General features: G+C 39.6%; 1 protein-coding gene across 3 annotated transcripts; it reads left to right on the forward strand.

Moving 5' to 3' along the window:
* The first annotated feature begins 1,449 nt into the window (after window positions 1-1,449).
* Window positions 1,450-21,151, forward strand: LOC133569636 (leukocyte elastase inhibitor-like). 3 transcript variants are annotated; one of them, XM_061922114.1, is made up of 11 exons: window positions 1,450-1,608; window positions 1,872-2,056; window positions 3,359-3,457; window positions 4,003-4,053; window positions 4,797-4,934; window positions 5,567-5,684; window positions 5,765-5,907; window positions 17,729-17,806; window positions 17,921-18,010; window positions 18,078-18,258; window positions 20,584-21,151. In XM_061922114.1, the coding sequence occupies exons 2-11, from the start codon at window positions 1,877-1,879 to the stop codon at window positions 20,808-20,810; spliced, it is 1,305 nt and encodes a 434-aa protein (XP_061778098.1). In that variant the 5' UTR covers window positions 1,450-1,608; window positions 1,872-1,876; the 3' UTR covers window positions 20,811-21,151. The 3 variants fall into 3 exon arrangements, with proteins under 3 accessions (XP_061778098.1, XP_061778099.1, XP_061778100.1); XM_061922115.1 differs by lacking the exon at window positions 4,003-4,053; XM_061922116.1 differs by lacking the exons at window positions 3,359-3,457; window positions 4,003-4,053.
* The last annotated feature ends 2 nt before the right edge of the window (window positions 21,152-21,153 follow it).

Raw genomic sequence — 21,153 nt, forward strand, 5'->3', positions numbered from 1 at the left:
GCTTCTTACCAGAGAAAAGCTGAGCTTGTGCCGTCCATAGCCGATGTCGACTCCCCTGAGACATTGGCGTCAAGACACCCGTGGAGACACACCTCCGACTATCAGGTACTATTTAACTCACTAAAACACTAGCAACACAATAGAAAGATAAGGGATTTCCCAGAATTATCCTAGTAAATGTGTCTAAAAACATCGGACCAATGCAATCATATTTTTTTTTTTCCTAGTCCATCGCTATCAATATCCTCAAACACAAATCTTTCATCCTCGCTCAAATTAATGGGGAAATTGTCGTTTTCTTGGTCCGAATAGCACTTTTTGTTGGAGGCTCCCATTAAAATCAATGTGAATATGTGAGGAGCCCCCACACTTGTGACGTCATTGTCTGCGACTTCCGGTAAAGGCAGGGCTTTTCTCTTAGCACCGAAAGTTGCAAACTTTATCGAGGATGTTCTCTACTAAATCCTTTCAGCAAAAATATGGTAATATCGCGAAATGATCAAGTATGACACATAGAATGGACCTGCTATCCCCGTTAAAATAAGAAAATCTCATTTCAGTAGGCCTTTAATGACAATTGAAATTCAATTAATACATCCAAACACTTTATAAATATTTACCACGTGCACGAAGAAATATCATTTACAATTGTATGTTGCTTCTAAACAATAAATAACTTTTAGCACATCAACATTGAGATCATCAACAGTCCTTCAAAATCTCATTAACCCCAGAAAAAAGGCAAACTGTCATTTTTCGGACCCTGTGTCAAACACGTAGTGTTACATCCATTCATCCACAATAACCCGGAAAATAAAGTGTCTCATCCGTTATGGACATACAAAGCCCAGCAATGCAGGTTTAGCAATGGGTGTGTGCTCCCGCGAAGGGAATCATTTTTTTGGCAAGGACTCCAATTTTGGCACAACACCAGAAGTGTGCCTCGAGGTCATGTGATTGCAACCCAGCTATACTCATTGCTGTAAAACATCTGTGGTATCGTAGATCATCTTTTATTAGCCTACTTATGTATGTATACATTTTTGTTGGCTCTCTTGAGAGATAATTACAATTATAAGAGATAGGCCAATAGAGGGCGCACTCGTTGTTAGGTTGGCTCCTGTCTACGTCACTTGGCACACTTAGAAGAAGAGCGTGCCAAGTCTTTTGTGTGTGTGCAACCATACGTTGAGTAAACGACAACTAAGAACAATTCCTGTGCAGTGCATTCATTTTGACCATATGACAACATCCATCCAGTTTCTACCGTTTATACATATTCCTCTTAAATATAACAACATAATTTGACAACACTTATTCATATAATCATGTAATGAGATTAAACCAAATAAAAAATAAATCATATACAATAATCTACCGGTATGTATAATCTATTATTTTAGAGTCACTCTTTTTTTGTTTTAATCCTGCGCTTCCGGGCATTAAACTCATGTTAGGTCGGTTTCCGTATGACGTCATCGCAAACGCGGAAGCTGATTTTACGGTGACGTTTCGGGGCGTGTTAGAAAAAAAATATATATAAACACTTTTTTTGACAACCGTCTGAGTATTCTTTGACCACCAGAGGACACAATAGACCGTCTGTCAGTAAGTAATCATTTTTTGTCGACGTATTTAAGGGTGTGAGCATAGTTGTAATGATTGTTGTTAAGAAATTCGATTTTGTTATGTCTCATTTCCACTGCGGTATCAAGTATAAACATACTTTGTCCTGGACGAAATCTTAATGAATATAGTGATTGCTAGCAGCCTGTTATTTATTTATTTGAACCATTCAATTCTCCGACACTATAAACAAGTTGTATTTTTGAGAACAATCTGAATTGATAACCCGGTTTTATTTTTTGCAGATACAATGGCGTCGTCAGCAGACAATCTATCCAAAGCTAACACGTCCTTCTGCTTGGATCTGCTGAGAAGGTTGAGCGACAATGACAAGACTGCAAATGTCTTCTTCTCCCCTTTCAGCATCTCTTCAGCCCTCGCCATGGTGATGCTGGGGGCTTCTGGCAACACAGCCTCACAAATGTCAGAGGTACTCTTTCAAATCATCTCTTTCCTCCCACACTACAAACTTCCCTTGCTTTGCGACATGCAATAGAAGACAACATGCTTGCAGGGTATAAACACGTGCAATAAACATAATACATGCTCACACTTCTGCACTTGTTATGCATATATGTACAATAAGTGTGAATTATGTTACCAAATGGATGTAAGAAAGGGTCGTTTACCATCTATGTTAAAAAATATGGTTGTCGAATATTATACTTGTTTGTTACAGAAATGGTTGTGAAGTCAAGTAGGATCTTCCCATCTAAGTTGCCCCGCCCTTAAAACAGCAGACTATTCTTTTCAGTTGGAATGTAGGTGGAACTCGAGATATGTTGGCTCATTTTACCAACCAATTGCTAAAGCAATGTCACACCCAGATTAGTCATAGGGCTAGACATGAGTGTGTGTGTGGGTGTGTGTGCGATTGTTCGCCTGCCTGTGACGTGTGTTCACAACTGCAACCTATGTGTGTTGAAGGAGTTGGTGTAACAATTGGAATTCGGACATAGGTTAAATTGCTGACTGCAGTGAAAGGTGTAAAGTGCAAGGTGTGTGTGTGTATGTTTGGTAATGAAATGTTCAAAAGGCACCCTGATGAACTTCTGCTCTGGAGACAAATCATTGGTTACACCTGACAGACACCGAACACATTTAATGTGGCACCATGTTTGTAATTTTTGGTATTGATTACTTGTTCAGATTTGTTTAGAATAGTTAATTTTTCTAAATAGTTATTTGCAGTTGAGGTAAAATGAAGTGCATTTTAAAATGTTAATCACTGTGATGAAGCAAGAAGTAGCTGCCAAATAAAAAAACAACCAAAGAAGTGGAGATCTGCTTGGTGACACTCTACTTGATGTGGTCATCAATTACTATTAAAACCACCTGCACAGCTGGTTCTGAAAATGAGTGAGTCAAGAAAATAAAACAGTGAATATCATTGATTCAAAAATTTTAAAAAATGTGTAACATAAATGTGCTAACGTATAAAAAAAGTATATCGAGCCTTAGTGCATGAGTTTATGCCTTTTTTATTGCTGTATTGCATCAGTACTTCATGATCTGTGTATTTTATGTAATTCATGTGATCTGTGTACAGAATGATAGACTTAGGTCTTTAAGTACATTAAAATGGGACTTACTAATACACAGACAGAGGACCGCCTGTATAACACAAGTTTGGTTCAATCAAATCAATGTTTATCTTTTTAGTTACATTATGAACAACCATGATTTGCACACATGTTGATGATTTTTAACTCCATTAACTCACACCCTCCAGGTTCTGTATCTCACTGAAGCAAAGTCCCAACAGGCAAAAGCACAAGATATGCAAATGCAGCAGCAGGTCCAGTCCAGTCTGCCAATGTTTCTGCAGAAGGTGGTAACTTACAGTACATAGAAATAAGGCACTGGAAGCATGTGGAGCTTTGTACTAACAACTAACTCGGGTGCAGGCAGGTGGAGGAACAAAGGTTATAAATCTGTATTGCGAAAAGGGAGCAGCTTTATTTGTTACACAGTGTTGCTACTAAAAATCTTGACATTGTACAATGTCCACAACTATTCTCTTCATGGTTTTCTTGTTGCGGCTGCTCAAAATTATATGACACATGCTTCTAGAATTTAACAATATTTAACAACGGTGTCTATATTTTCTGTGCCATCAAATTTTAAGATGCAGGTTTGACTTTTCCATTCATTCATCCATTTTCTACCGCTTTTCCCGTTTGGGGACGCGGGGGGTCGCTGGAGCCTATCTCAGCTGCATTCTTCATTCTAATTTGGTGCAGGTCCAACTATCCTAAACTATTGAATATACTGTATATTCAGTAATAATTTTGTTAGTGTGATAAAATATTCAATATGTTTTCTCTTTTCAATGTGGCCCCAATCCTCATCGATGATGTTTAATTTAATGTATAGATAAAAATGAGTCTGTTGAGCCTACTTTGGACACCCCTGGAAGAAGATACAGTATGTTGTTTTTTTCAAATATATTGTATTGTTTTGTACAAGGGATGGGCGTAGTAATCAATCTATTATTTGAGTGTGCTGTTTTGATAGTTGATCATTCATATTTGAAAGTAAATATCTTACTAAGATGTTAAATATTTCAACATCTTACAGAACATAAGCACAGGTTTTATTGATATTACTTAATGAAATGCTAACATGGGAAATTCCATCCTAACGACCGGTCTCTTTTCCTTGCATCTTAACAGCTATTCTTTTGCACCACAATGAAATGACACCATTCTCGTCTGAGCATGTTCCCTCTTGCAGGAGATATGAGCATGCTATTATAATTTCAGTACCATTACAGCTCTTAGTATCTATTAAATCGATATTTGGATGGATGGAAATTGAGTAAAACCATGCAATTGCAGTGCCAACTCCTGTGGCATTGAAACTGGGAATTAAGAACACCCTCTCATCCTGTTGCTATCTTATTAGCTGATATTTTTTTTTTGTCCCAAAGTCTATCCAGGAAATTGGAGTGCTCATCCCTATTGAATACTACTTTAAATATTGTAACTCGCTAAATATAACAAACACTATCAGTCTATAATTGAATAGTAAACAGAATACAATGGTGTGTAATGTAATGCTATTTACAGGTGAATGTGTGAGACTGTGCACAGATTATTCACGTATTAATGTCAGCACGACTTGAATCGATTTCTTGCAGTGTAACTTCTCGTCCTCTTGATGCACAGGTTCTGAAAACCAAAGGCCATGATGAAATCCATGCCAGCTTTGCCGAATTGCTGCTGAAACTAAACAATCCAAAAGCACTTTATGCCCTAAGTGTTGCCAACAGGCTGTATGGGGAGCAGTCCTACCCATTTGTTGAGGTTTGTGTTGTTCTATCAATCATGTTTTGTTCCCGCCAACAAGACAGATTCAAATCTTAAGAGCTTTGCATGAAAAATTAGGACGATTACCGCACTATTGTGATTAACAGGATACTCCCCATTAGTGCAAGATAAAAGGATCCAAGAGTTGGAGCAGAAATTAAGGCTTTGCACTAGAAGTGTGTGATACTACAAATGATGAAGTATATCCAACACCAAATATTACAAATCTAATATCAATAAAAATATTTTATAATGATACTTTTTATTACATTTGTTTGAGCAAAATAAATTAAACAGTGCAAAATATCCATCAATTTTCTACCGCTTGTCTCTCTCTGAGTCACGGGGTTGCTGGAGTCTATCCAAGCTGCCTTCAGGTAGACAGTGGGGTACACCATGGACAGGTCGCCACCTCATTGCAGGGCCAACCAGTGCAAAATTAAAATTATAAATATAATATATATTCATAGAGATCATTGTCATGTTAAATAGGGCATGTTCCTAGGTTCAATAACTGTTGGGAAACACTGATGTAGAGTTACATATTTGTATTTAATGCGGTTAGAATTAGTATTTCTACCTGTGCTAGTTATGGATGTTAATAAATGATGTGTTCTTTCTGGTGGTAGGATTTCTTAGCACAAACTAAAAAGCACTACAGAGCGGAGTTGGAGTCTGTGGACTTTATAAAAGGACATGAGGCAGCCAGGGTCAACATCAATAAATGGGTGGAGAAGGAGACACAAGGTAGACTGCTTACAATTAGTACACAATGTTCACACAATGTTAACACAATGTTGATGGTTTCCACTCCTGCTTCTTACCAGGTAAAATTACGGATATACTGATCCCAGGTGTGTTGGACAACATGACTAGGCTGGTGCTGGTCAATGCCATCTACTTTAAAGGCGACTGGAACCAGAAGTTTAAAGAGAGTTCAACACGTGACGCTCAGTTTAAGATTAACAAGGTAACACTGCTGTTAAAGTACTTTTTGTGCTCATCCTTACACTTCCATCCATAAGCAATAATGCCAAACAACAAAAATGATTTCATCAAAACACAACATGAACTAAATGAATTCAGTCTAATTCACAATTAAAATATATATATATATATATATATATATATATATATATATATATATATATATATATATATATATATATATATATATATATATATATGTGTATATATATATATATATGTGTATATATGTATATATATATATGTATATATATATGTGTATATATATATGTGTATATATATATATATGTGTATATATATGTGTATATATATGTGTATATATATGTATATATATATATATATATATATATATATATATATGTGTATATATATGTATGTGTAGGTGTGGGAAAAAAAATCACAAGACTACTTCATCTCTAAGTCTTGTGATTTTTTTTCCCACACCTACATATTGCGCTCTACCACGGTATCGAGCACTATTCTCTGGATAATCCAATCAAGACATATATATATATATATATATATATTTGTTTACCTTATCACCAAGTGGGTTCACACTTCATTTTTGTATTGATGAATTGTCCATATTGCTTGTGCGTTAGCCTGGAAAATTATAATAGTTTTGGGAAAAATGAGAGTGAACTACACTTTGCTTTGAATAAGAGGAACAGAAAAAGCGCAACACATTGTTATTTATGGCTCACACACGTTGTGTTAATGACATTGGATCATCCATCTTAATTGTCATACATACCTTATGTTTGGACCGTAAGGCACACTATCGATGAACGGGCCTATTTTTATACAAAAAGTGTGCTGGATCCTAAGGCGCATTAAATGGTTCATATAATGATTTTTTTTCTCTACATTTAAAACACTTCCTTACATGTAATTTTTTTTTTTTTAGTCAAAATGTTGCATAGATTATGTTTTACAGACTATCTCCAAGCCACTTTCTGACTGTCTCTTCAGGATGCGTCATTTTGAGGGTGGTCTTATTTACGTGCCTTTACTCCGAGAGCATCCTCTCCCCGTCATATTTAATGTAGTTTGCTAGCGCTTCCATTTACAGTTTACTAACAAATATAAGTTCAAACTATATGCTACTTTATAATAGAAATGGCAACAGTGGAGGAGGAATGCCCCACAACAAGAGGTTAGAGGAAAATTATCTAATTGACTACAGTGCAGACTACAAGAGCGGAAGTGCACAAGGCACTTTGGATACATTTATGCCATAAATGGTCAATCCGGTGATGTAATGGTATGGAAGGCAAGATTGTTTCATAAATATCTCTGCCTTGCCTCCCGGTTTGATTTCAAATTTTCTGGACTTAAGCAGATCCCAAATTCGCAATAGCAGGTACCAATAGGTAAGAAATGTTGGTTGTGCATGTTAGGGCAAAACAAAACGCCAGATAATGTCTCCTAAGAGCTGCCATTTTGGGGTCGTTATACAAACACCATGATAGTAACACTCGTATGTTTGAAAACACGTCTCTTATGTGTGACTGCCATTTACTGGTCACACTTATCATTACACCCTGTACCACATAAAATTGGTTTGAGGTCAGTAAGTACAACCAGAATTATACAAACATTAGGTGCACCAGGTTATAAGGTGCACTGTTGATTTTTCAGTAAATAAATAGTGATCACTTTTGTTTTAGCACACATTCGTATTTTATCTTTTGTGTTGTATTTAATCAAAATGTTGCAGTTATTTTCAATTGCGCTGGACGATTATATGATCGTGATCGATGATCGCGATTGATTTCAGTTCAATCACGGTGACCAGCTGATAGCATATTTCTTCAGTCAAACATGGCAGGAATGTCTGTTAGAAGATACCACAGTAGTAAAGAGTAAGAATGCAATAATGCTCGAGATAACCCGGCACGGAGCAGTCCCCCATTAATGACCTGGACCCTCTGTGTATTTGTGTACATGTTCGTGTGTTTGTGTAAATGTGTTTGTGTTCGTGTGTGTGCCACCGTTTCTGTACTTCGTCAAGAAAGTCAGGCTTGTCACGACATTACTAATGTTCAATGAGTGTTGTGCCTCTTTGCCCTTACACGACTGTGAGTGCAGGCCAGAAGAAAAAAATTAAGCAATATGGCCAACAATATCATAGAAGTTGAAACACAACATTTAGAAGAAGCAGAAACTTCAGTGACAGACTTTAATCTCACTGTCTGCTGCAGCTCATGTTGTGGTGCATGCGGTAATCCTGCCCTTAATGCGGAATCGCAGGCAATCACAGAATGCCTTTTAGACTGAATTTCTGAGTTGTCGCTGACTGGTAGAATAAACACTCTCAAATTAATCAGGAAGAAAAGTACATTTTTGTATCTAAATATTTTTGACTCAGTCTTTTGGTTTGTTTGCTCTGATTGAACTCCTCTTATATACAAACCCCGTTTCCATATGAGTTGGGAAATTGTGTTAGATGTAAACATAAACGGAATACATCCATCATCCATCCATCCATCATCTTCCGCTTATCCGAGGTCGGGTCGCGGGGGCAACAGCCTAAGCAGGGAAACCCAGACTTCCCTCTCCCCAGCCACTTCGTCTAGCTCTTCCCGGGGGATCCCGAGGCGTTCCCAGGCCAGCCGGGAGACATAGTCTTCCCAACGTGTCCTGGGTCTTCCCCGTGGCCTCCTACCGGTTAGACGTGCCCTAAACACCTCCCTAGGGAGGCGTTCGGGTGGCATCCTGACTAGATGCCCGAACCACCTCATCTGGCTCCTCTCGATGTGAAGGAGCAGCGGCTTTACTTTGAGTTCCTCCCGGATGGCAGAGCTTCTCACCCTATCTCTAAGGGAGAGCCCCGCCACCCGGCGGAGGAAACTCATTTCGGCCGCTTGTACCCGTGATCTTATCCTTTCGGTCATGACCCAAAGCTCATGACCATAGGTGAGGATGGGAACGTAGATCGACCGGTAAATTGAGAGCTTTGCCTTCCGGCTCAGCTCCTTCTTCACCACAACGGATCGGTACAACGTCCGCATTACTGAAGACGCCGCACCGATCCGCCTGTCGATCTCACGATCCACTCTTCCCCCACTCGTGAACAAGACTCCTAGGTACTTGAACTCCTCCACTTGGGGCAGGGTCTCCTCCCCAACCCGGAGATGACACTCCACCCTTTTCCGGGCGAGAACCATGGACTCGGACTTGGAGGTGCTGATTCTCATTCCGGTCGCTTCACACTCGGCTGCGAACCGATCCAGCGAGAGCTGAAGATCCCGGTCAGATGAAGCCATCAGGACCACATCATCTGCAAAAAGCAGAGACCTAATCCTGCGGTTACCAAACCGGAACCCTTCAACGCCTTGACTGCGCCTAGAAATTCTGTCCATAAAAGTTATGAACAGACTCGGTGACAAAGGACAGCCTTGGCGGAGTCCAACCCTCACTGGAAATGTGTTCGACTTACTGCCGGCAATGCGGACCAAGCTCTGGCACTGATCGTACAGGGAACGGACCGCCACAATAAGACAGTCCGATACCCCCTATCAACACCGTGTATGGTGCGGATGGTGTTCTGCTGACCTCGACTGCGGATGTTGTGGATAGGTGGAAGGAATACTTCGAAGACCTCCTCAATCCCACCAACACGTCTTCCTATGAGGAAGCAGTGCCTGGGGAATCTGTGGTGGACTCCTCTCCTATTTCTGGGGCTGAGGTAGTTAAAAAGCTCCTCGGTGGCAAGGCTCCGGGGGTGGACGAGATCCGCCCGGAGTTCCTTAAGGCTCTGGATGCTGTGGGGCTGTCTTGGTTGACAAGACTTTGCAGCATCGCGTGGACATCGGGGGCGGTGCCTCTGGATTGGCAGACCGGGGTGGTGGTTCCTCTCTTTAAGAAGGGGGACCGGAGGGTGTGTTCCAACTATCGTGGGATCACACTCCTCAGCCTTCCCGGTAAGGTTTATTCAGGTGTACTGGAGAGGAGGCTACGTCGGATAGTCGAACCTCGGATTCAGGAGGAACAGTGTGGTTTTCGTCCTGGTCGTGGAGCTGTGGACCAGCTCTATACTCTCGGCAGGGTTCTTGAGGGTGCATGGGAGTTTGCCCAACCAGTCTACATGTGCTTTGTGGACTTGGAGAAGGCATTCGACCGTGTCCCTCGGGAAGTCCTGTGGGGAGTGCTCAGAGAGTATGGGGTACAATGATTTGCAAATCCTTTTCAACAGATATTCAGTTGAATATGCTACAAAGACAACATATTTGATGTTAAAACTGATAAACTTTTTATTTTTTTGCAAATAATCATTAACTTTAGAATTTGATGCCAGCAACATGTGACAAAGAAGTTGGAAAAGGTGGCAATAAATACTGATAAAGTTTAGGAATGCTCATCAAACACCTACATGGAATATCCCACAGGTGTGCAGGCTAATTGGGAACAGTTGGGAGCCATGATTAGGTATAAATGCAGCTTCCATGAAATGCTAAGTAATGCACAAACAAGGATGGGGTGAGGGTCACCACTTTGTAAGCAAATTGTCGAACAGTTTTAGAACAAAAATTCTCAACGAGCTATTGCAAGCAATTTAGGGATTTTACCATCTACGGTCCGTAAAATCATCAAAACGTTCAGAGAATCTGGAGAAATCACTGCATGTAAGCGATGATATTATGGACTTTTGAACCCTCAGGCGGTACTGCATCAAAAACCGACATCAGTGTGTAAAGGATATCACCACATGGGCTCAGGAACACTTCATAAAACCACTGTCAGTAACTACAGTTGGTCACTACATCTGTAAGTGCAAGTTAAAACTCTACTATGCAAAGCCAAACCCATTTATCAACAATATCCTGAAACGCCGCCGACTTGGCTGGGCACGAGTTCACCCAAGATGGACTGATGCAAAGTGGAAAGGTGTTCTGTGGTCTGACGAGTCCACATTTCAAATTATATTTGGAAACAGAGGATGTGATGTCCTCCAGAACAAAGAGGAAAATAACCATACGGATTGTTATAGGCGCAAAGTTCAAAAGCCAGCATCTGTGATGGTATGGGGGTGTATTAGTGCCCAAGGCATGGGTAACCTACACATCTTTGAAGGCACCATTAATGCTGAAAGGTCCATACAGGTTTTGGAGCAACATATGTTGTCATCCAAGCAATGTTATCATGGACACCCCTGCGTATTTCAGCAAGACAAGTGTTACAACAGCGTGGCTTCATAAAAAAAGATTGCGGGTACTTTCCTGGCCCGCCTGTAGTCCAGACCTGTCTCCCATCAAAAATGTGTGGCGCATTATAAAGCGTAAAATACGACAGCGGAGACCTCGGACTGTTGAACGACTGAAGCTCGACATAAAACAAGAAAGGGAAAGAATTCCACTTTCAAAGCTTCCTTCTTTTCTTCAGTTCCCAAACGTTTATTGAGTGTTGTTAAAAGAAAAGGTGATGTAACACAGTGGTGAACATGCCCTTTCCCAACTACTTTGGCACGTGTTGCAGCCATGTAATTCTAAGTTAATTATTTTTTGCAAAAAAAAAATTAAGTTTATGAGTTTGAACATCAAATGTGTTGTCTTTGTAGTGCATTCAATTGAATAAGGGTTTAAAAGTATTTGCAAATCGTTGTATTCCGTTTATATTTACATCTAACACAATTTCCAGACTCATATTGAAAAGGGGTTTGTAACATGTACTACAAAAAACTGCAGACATTTTTGGTTCAAATAATTTTTCAGTTTGTGGATAAAAACGTTTTGTGCCTTAAATAATCATTAAATGTGTTTTATGTGCTGTTACACATTATTTTACAGTACCTCAAATTCAAACTGCACTATAATGTACTTTTTTTTAATATGATACGTAATTTGACATTTAGTAAACGCCAAAATCTGAGTCACCACTTGTTGAGTTGACTTGTCATTTGCCAAAGTACTGGTGAGAAGCACTGATGTGTACAAGTAAGAATAAAAATACCAATTTGCAATTTGAAAGTGTTGTTGATTTAATGTTAACTTAAAATAAGACTGGAATAATATTCAGTACATCACTTGTCTACTGCAGAATGGAGTTTGTGATGACAAGCAAAATAACACAGGAACTTTGAGAGCTAAAGAAGTTGTTCTCCCTCAAAACGTATTGTAAAAGAAGTGAAACCATGGCCCTACAACCAAGGTACGGACCGTAGCGTGGGTTACTGTACCGTTGCACCTCTAGTGAAAATAATCATAGCTGTTGACAAAATGACAGTTGTCAGCTGTTGGTAGGGCAATATAGCCTAAAAATAAAATCCCCAATAATTTTCACCAAAAATTGGATTTACGATTTTTTTCTGTTTTTTTACCTCCTACTTTTTCAACAAACCATTGAAGACAAATAACAAATATAATATATTAGGGGCGGCGTGGCTCGGTTAGTAGAGCGGCCGTTCCAGCAACCTGGGGGTTGCAGGTTTGATGCCCGCTTCCGCCATCCTAGTCACTCCTGTTGTGTCCTTGGCAAGATACTTTACCCACTTGCTCCCAGTGCCACCCGCACTGGTTTGAATGTAACTTACAAACCCCGTTTCCATATGAGTTGGGAAATTGTGTTAGATGTAAATATAAACGGGATACTATGATTTGTAAATCGTTTTCAACCCATATTCAGTTGAATATGCTACAAAGACAACATATTTGATGTTCAAACTGATAAACTTTTTTTTTTTGCAAATCATTAACTTTAGAATTTGATGCCAGCAACACGTGACAAAGAAGTTGGGAAATGTGGCAATAAATACTGATAAAGTTGAGAAATACTCGTCAAACACTTATTTGGAACATCCTACAAGTGTGCAGGCTAATTGGGAACAGGAGGGTGCCATGATTGGGTATAAAATCAGCTTCCATGAAATGCTAAGTAATTCAGAAACAAGAATGGGGCGAGGGTCACCAATTTGTAAGCAAATTGTCGAAGAGTTTTAGAACAACATTTCTCAACGAGCTATTGCAAGGAATTTAGGGATTTTACCATCTATGGTCCGTAAAATCAAAAGGTTCAGAGAATCTGGAGAAATCACTGCACGTAAGCGATGATATTAAGGACCTTTGATCCCTCAGGCGGTACTGCATCAAAAACCGACATCAGTGTGTCAGGATATCTCCACATGCACTCAGGAACACTTCATAAAACCGCTGTCAGTAACTACAGTTGGTTGCTACATCTGTAAGTGCAAGTTAAAACTCTGCTATGCAAAGCAAAACCCATTTATTAACAACACCAAGGAACGCCGCTGGCTTCGCTGGGCCCGAGCTCATCTAAAATGGACTGATGCAAAGTGGAAAAGTGTTCTGTTGTCTGACGAGTCCACATTTCAGATTATATTTGGAAACTGTGGACGTGGTGTCCTCCGGAACAAAGAGGAAAATAACCATCCGGATTGTTATAGGCGCAAAGTTCAAAAGCCAGCATCTGTGATGGTATGGGGTGCATTAGTGCCCAAGGCATGGGTAACTTACACATCTGTGAAGGCACCATTAATGCTGAATGGTCCATACAGGTTTTGAAGCAACACATGTTGTCATCCAAGCAACATTATCATGGATGCACCTGCTTATTTCAGCAAGACAATGCCAAGCCACGTGTTACAACAGCGTGTTTTCGTAGTAAAAGTGTGCGGGCACTTTCCTGGCCCGCCTGTAGTCCAGACCTGTTTTCCATCAAAAATGTGTGGCGCATTATGAAGCGTAAAATACGACAGCAGAGGCCCCGGACTGTTGAACGATTGAAGCTCTACATAAAACAAGAATGAGAAAGAATTACACTTTTAAAGCTTCAACAATTAGTTTCCTCAGTTCCCAAAACGTTTATTGAGTGTTTTTAAAAGAAAAGGTGATGTAACACAGTAGTGAACATGCCCTTCCCCAACTACTTTGGCAGGTGTTGCAGCCAAGAAATTCTAATTTTATGAGTTTGAACATCAAATAGCTTGTCTTTGTAGGGCATTCAACTGAATATGGTTTGAAAAGTATTTGCAAATCATTGTATTCCGTTTATATTTACATCTAACACAATTTCCCAACTCATATGGAAACGGGGTTTGTAGATATTGGGGTTTCACTATGTAAAGCGCTTTGAGTCACTAGAGAAAAGCACTATAAAATATTAACTTCACTTCAAATATAAGTAAAAAACAAGTTTGTCTTTTATATAATCAACAACGAGTAGTTTGAAATCATACTGCATATACTGCAACTTACTTTTGGAAAAATTCCAATTTGTATAATGATGTTCTTTTTAGATCAGATATACATTTTACTTTTATGGAATAATTTTACAAGAACTAAATTAAGAGTTTCCCTTGTGAAGCAATACTTCTGCTTGAATAGAATACTTTAATTCACAAAAGTAATTGTAATTGCACATTGCATGCAAAATAAACCATCTCCAAATTCGAGATCATTAAAGTACGAACTTCTATAGTATTAACTTCATATTTCTGTAAATTAAAATGTAGTATTATACATTGTATATATTGACTGTAATTCTTTTTAGAAAGTAGACAAAGTAAACACGGCCTTTTCCATTTACACATCTTGGTGATGGGCCGAGCAACTGCTTCAGTGATCGCTCTGCGCATTGTGCTTCTTTCTCATCATACATGGCATCATCATACATACCTGGTGTAAAAGATTGCACAATAGTAAGGTGGTTTTTAGCCTATAGTTTGTTTGTTGCTGTCTTGTTTGCCTGGTAAAGAATTTTATTTCCTTCACTCGACTGGAAGCTTCAGTTTCAGAAGCTGAAATAAGTTTGATTTGCTGTTGCCTGATTGAAATACACTTAGCAGCGTGCAGTTACTTGTTCCATACCTGTTGCCGCAAATCAATGTACTGACAACACTTTTCTTTTTTGTGGAACAAACGTCGCCCTCTCATTAGCGTTAGCATAGGCCATGCTGTGTTATGCGTGCCGTTAGCTAAGGAAGTAAAGGGACGGCGTAAGCTACGGAAGCTCCTGGGGGGCGAAGAGTGAAAAAAAAACAATTTTTTAATTATATAAATCGTCTGCAAATAAAAAACTTGAATATATTGATAAATCCTATATATAGCCCAGGCCTAACTGTTGGCATATACAGTATTACCTGAATCAAGCATGGCAGAAATATATGTTGCAAGATACTACAGTAGTAAACAGTAGGGATGCAACGGTACTCGGTCTAAACCTGCACAGGACAATTCGACTTTGATTTAAAAAAAATTGTGATATTAATCAAGATCGAATGATATGAAATAATTAATAGTGATCTTTTTTTTTTTTCTTTGCCATATTGCCCAGTCCTACTTTTTATTTTGATACAGGGTCAGCAACCTTCACAATCAAAATATAACACCAATGATAAACTTTTAAGAGTGATGATCTTTTTTTAATTTGACGGACAAAAGGATATTTCCGTGCAGAATTTAACTATTATTTTTTTTCCAACATTTCTCTTGTTTTGGGTTAAAATTGTCACACACAGGGTTAGGGTAGGGATAACAGTTTTTGTTTCTTTTTTTTATTGCTTGCTTTCCTCATGCTCATCTACAAACCCCGTTTCCATATGAGTTGGGAAATTGTGTTAGATGTAAATATAAACAGAATACAATGATTTGCAAATCATTTTCAACCCATATTCAATTGAATGCACAACAAAGACAAGATATTTGATGTTCAAACTCATTTTTTTTTTTTTTTTTTTTTTTGCAAATAATACTTAACTTGGAATTTCATGGCTGCAGCATGTGCCAAAGTAGTTGGGAAAGGGCATGTTCACCACGGTGTTACATCACCTTTTCTTTTAACAACACTCAATAAACGTTTGGGAACTGAGGAAACTAATTGTTGAAGCTTTGAAAGTGGAATTCTTTCCCATTCTTGTGTTATGTAGAGCTTCAGTAATTCAACAGTCCAAGGTCTCCGGTGTCGTATTTTACGCTTCATAATGCGCCACACATTTTCGATGAGGGACAGGTCTGGACTGCAGGTGGGGCAGGAAAGTACCCGCACTCTTTTTATACACAGCCACGTAACACGTGCTGAATGTGGCTTGACATTGTCTTGCTGAAATAATCAGGGGCGTCCATGAAAAAGAGGGCGCTTAGATGGCAGCATATGTTGTTCCAAAACCTGTATGTACCTTTCAGCATTAATGATGCCTTCACAGATGTGTAAGTTACCCATGCCTTGGGCACTAATGCACCCCCATACCATAACAGATGCTGGCTTTTGAACTTTTGGTCAATAACAGTCTGGATGGTTCACTTCCCCTTTAGTCCGGATGACACAATGTCAAATATTTCCAAAAACAATTTGAAATGTGGACTCGTCCGACCACAGAACACTTTTCCACTTTGCATCAGTCCATCTTAAATGATCTCGGGCCCAGAGAAACCGGCGGCGTTTCTGGATGCTGTTGATATATGGCTTTCGTTTTGCATAGTGGAGCTTTAACTTGCACTTGCAGATTGGGACGGCGTGGCGCAGTGGGAGAGTGGCCGTGCGCAACCCGAGGGTCTCTGGTTCAAATCCCACCTAGTACCAACCTCGTCACGTCCGTTGTGTCCTGAGCAAGACACTTCACCCTTGCTCCTGATGGGTGCTGGTTGGCGCCTTGCATGGCAGCTCCCTCCATCAGTGTGTGAATGTGTGTGTGAATGGGTAAATGTGGAAGTAGTGTCAAAGCGCTTTGAGTACCTTGAAGGTAGAAGAGCGCTATACAAGTACAGCCCATTTATGTAGTGACAAACTGTATTTAGTGACAGTGGTTTTCTGAAGTGTTCCTTAGCCCATGTGGTGATATCCTTTCGAGATTGATGTCGCTTTTTTTATACAGTGCCGTCTGAGGGATCGAAGGTCATAGTCATTCAATCTTGGTTTCCGGCCATGCCGCTTGCGTGGAGTTATTTTTCCAGATTCTCTGAACCTTTTGATGATATTATGGACCGTAGATGTTGACATCCCTAAATTTCTTGCAATTACACTTTGAGAAACGTTGTTCTTAAACTGTTTGAAAATTTGCTCATGCAGTTGTGGACAAAGGGGTGTACCTCGCTCCATCCCTTCTTGGGAAAGATTGAGCATTTTTTGGGAAGCTGTTTTTATACCCAATCATGGCACCCACCGGTTCCCAATTAGCCTGCACACCTGTGGGATGTTCCAAATAGGTGTTTGATGAGCAGTCCTCAACTTTATCAGTATTTATTGCCACCTTTCCCAACTTCTTTGTCACGTGTTGCTGGCATCAAATTCTAAAGTTAATGATTATTTGCACAAAAAAAATGTTTATCAGTTTGAACTTCAGATATGTTGTCTTTGTAGCATATTCAACTGAATATGGGTTGAAAATGATTTGCAAATCATTGTATTCCGTTTACATTTACATCCAACACAATTTCCCAACTCATATGGAAACGGGGTTTGTAATAACCAGGGGTCATCAAGACACATTCATGGCCTCACAGACCGTAGGAAATAATACAAATATTTTAAAAAGCAACATTTTGTCAGTCCTTTAGACAAATATACTTATTGAGTGCAAGTTGCTGATGCCTGAACTATCAATTTGATTCATTAGATCATTTCTTGTTGGATGAAACCCACGCGTGACCTGATGTAATATTGTAAATGTAATATTCTGCTGTTAAAAGTAAAACTTCTAAACTTCTTACAAAGGAATTGGAGTTATGGGAAATTGTGTTGTTTGCAGCATTATAACAAGGGAAATATTGTTTGTCTTAATTTGATAATGTGAGGATTATGTTTAATGTTTAATTCATTCATCGTGTGATGAGCTCTATTGTTGTTCTTAGAATGCAACCAAACCAGTGAAGATGATGCACCAAAAATCAAAATTTCCTTTGACTTACATCCCTGAAGCCGGCTGTCAGGTAAGGACAGGAAGAAGATGTAGTAGTCTTTTTTTGTGACTGTGAAGAAACGACATGCTGTCTTTTTATGACTGCATCAAACGTGGTAAAAAAAAATCTGCTTCTGTTGGACAGATCTTGGAGCTGCCTTACAAAGGAAAGGATCTCAGCATGCTCATCTTTCTCCCCATGCATATGGAGGACGACTCCACTGGTCTGGAGAAGGTATAGGACATGCATTATGAACACGCAACACAACCCACAATAACTTTGGACTGTGTGTCTGCCACAGATAGAGAAGCTACTGACATATGAGAACTTTGTGGAGTGGACTCGTGCAGAGATGATGGATGAAGTTGAGGTCCAGGTGGGCCTCCCACGATTTAAAATGGAGGAGAAGTACAACATGAAGAATGTCTTGCTCAGCATGGGGATGTCAGATGCCTTCAACATGTCGAACAGTGATTTTTCTGGTAGGATACAGTATGTGCCGGATTGATCATTATTATATCATACTTGCCTACAATTCATCCCAGAGGAAAGAATGGAACTAACAATGGTCTGTTCCAGGGTCAAAGTTTTCAAACATCTCATTGCTCTCAGGTAGAACTATTAAGTAGAAAAAAATCCCCCCAAAAAATCAATCAAAACAAAAATCAATTGTATTGATCATTTGTAGGTGCAGTCTAAATACATAGGGATAAAAACTTAAATGTAGCAATTTAGTTCAAAATAAAGCAACAACATTCAAAATCCTGCAAAATGCAGAAAATATTGTAATATGTTTGTTGCACCCCAAAAGGGGAATACGCGGTAGAAAATGGATAGATGGATGTTGCACCCTATTAGGCTAGCACGGGATTGAACTCAGGACTACTCAGGACCTTTGTATTGTGAGACACGTATTGGTTTTAAAACTATTTTTCACAATTGCTAAGTTTGTGTAAAAATGTTTTTACTGCCTTTACTGATTGATGTTTACAGCGGTCAGTCACCCTGTCTATTACTATTATTACTAGCTAACAACACCCCGAGCTAATGATTGTTTGTGCATTACGTACGTACAAAATTATGAAGCCGTAAGAGGGCGGGATATAACATTGGAAAGTTAGAGCCCTCTAGACATCGACGTAAATGTTGCAAACCGCTCCTTTGATTAGACACCAAGTGTGATGTTGACGACTGTACCCGAGTGTTATTGGAGGTCATGAAATTACAACACTCAATTTGAATGCAAATGTTGATCCAAAATTAGAGGAAAATGTTTTGGCAATGGTGAGCTATAAGAGATGTAAACTTGTAGTAGTACACTGTACCAGGTAGGAGTGGGCAGTTTCATGCCTCAATGTAAACATTGAGTGTGGTAGGACCATTATCAAATTGATACTTGCCTGATGAGGTCTCTAATTTTTCATTGTCTTCTGACAATGAAAAATATCTGTGTTTTATTGTTCGTGTTAATAAGTCGTTAATATTGGTATTTATATTAGAAGTGTTACAATGTATTGAAAAATATCACAATATTTAACCTTACGATACAAATAGCAATATGCTCTTCTCGGTATCGCTTTTTTTTGCCACAACAAAACTTCTTTCATGGTTCCTTCTAAGTGAGTCAAGTCACAGTTTTGGGAGACGAGTTTCATAAAAAAGTCCAATGGGCCTACTGGTGTGCTTTAGTAAGAACACTTCCACAGGACTGAGATGGAAAGAAGAATATACTCGTTAGTAGTTTTACCTCACAGCTCTCTCGGTGGGAGGAAGCCGGAGTACCCAAAGGGAACCCACACAGTCACGGGGAGAACATGCAAACTCCATACAGAAAGATCCCGAGCCCAGGATTTAACCCAGGAATAGATTAGATTAGATTTATTTATTCCGTCAGGAGAGTTCTTTCAGGAAAATTACAATTTTCAGCACAATCCCATTCAAGATCAAACAAACATTACAGGGAGACAGAACAGGATCGCTGACGGGTCTGCCGGCTTCCAGCGCCCCTTACAAAAAAGATGAGATACAGGTAAACAAGGGGGATTGGGGGGGAAAAAATAGAAGATTAAAATAAAATTTAAAAAATCGGTCTTAGCCTGGGCCCCGGAGAGGGGGTGCAGACTGAGGCCAAGGGAAAAAAAACCCATCTCATAGCCATATTACACATCCTTCTTACATGTGTGTACGAGGGAAACATCAAACATCAAAGAACAAAGAGGACATTAAAGACATTAAAGCAGAAGATACATCCAGACACTTCTATATACAGCTATGAATAAAAAGTAAAAGAAACATATCCACTGTGGTGGCCTCTGCGGTGTTCCACGCCATCGTCCACTGGGGTAGAGGGAGCATGGCCAGAGACAGGAGCAGACCCAACAAACCAACCAAGACAGCCGACTCCACTCTCTGCCAGTGTCCAGTCCACATGGATGAGCGATGATCCGTCCAAGGAGACTGCTCACCCAGCCAAGACACCGCGAAGCCTGTCCGTCCCAGAATACTCAGGACCCTCGTATCGTGAGGCACATGCAGTAACCCCTGGTCCATCCTGTTGCCCCTCTGATAAATGAATAGATTAAATATGAATTATAAATTTTTGACAAATTTTGACTTAATTCAGTAAATACAATAAAAATTAATGAATAATCCTATTGTATTTTCTGTTAATTATTAATTCAAACTTATTTCATTTTTGTGGATACATCTCTTCTCGCTGCACAAGCGGTACTCCTTGTTTATGTTCGATTTTGTGTCATGTCTTTTGCTTTCTAATGTCTTGTTTGATACTTGCTGTGCGTTCGCAGGCATGTCTCCTGCCAACGACCTGTTCTTGTCAGAGGTGATCCACAAGGCCTTTGTGGAGGTGAATGAGGAAGGAACCGAGGCTGCTGCCGCCACCGCCGCCGTCATGATGTTACGCTGTGCCTTGCGAACACCTGAATTCATCGCTGACCACCCCTTCCTATTCTTCATCCGCCATAACCCGTCCATGAGCGTGCTTTTTGCAGGCAGATATTGCTCCCCCGTGTGAGCTTATGTTCCTCCGCTACATGTTAACCACTTGAGGAAGAAACCCTGCTAACATCCTGAGTGATTCCAGGATGCTTCTGCTTTTAACCACATGTGCCTGCCTGTCAGGCGTTCAATCACTGCCTATTCAGGTGCTCATTCAACACTTTCACAGGTGATGAATTGTTAATTGCAGCGCTATATGCTGAATCATTTGCACTCTTTGCTTTATTCAAGTTGGGTTTAAGAAAACATATCCTGCAGTGTTTGAATCTGCTAGGCTCATTTTTTGACAGTGATGGACAACATGTTGGTGTTTTTGACCAAAGAGAATGATAAAATAAAATGTTCTGTACAGTTAAACA

The sequence above is a fragment of the Nerophis ophidion genome, linkage group LG15, assembly GCF_033978795.1.
Source record: "Nerophis ophidion isolate RoL-2023_Sa linkage group LG15, RoL_Noph_v1.0, whole genome shotgun sequence".
Taxonomy (NCBI): Eukaryota; Metazoa; Chordata; class Actinopteri; order Syngnathiformes; family Syngnathidae; genus Nerophis; species Nerophis ophidion.

Excerpts from the sequence above, each read along its gene's own strand:
- LOC133569636 (XM_061922114.1), top strand. The coding sequence starts at position 1,877 with ATGGCGTCGTCAGCAGACAATCTATCCAAAGCTAACACGTCCTTCTGC. Across the intron at positions 3,458-4,002 it reads TGCCAATGTTTCTGCAGAAG|ATAAAAATGAGTCTGTTGAG; the intron begins GTGGTAACTTAC and ends TTTAATGTATAG. Across the intron at positions 18,259-20,583 it reads GTCGAACAGTGATTTTTCTG|GCATGTCTCCTGCCAACGAC; the intron begins GTAGGATACAGT and ends GTGCGTTCGCAG.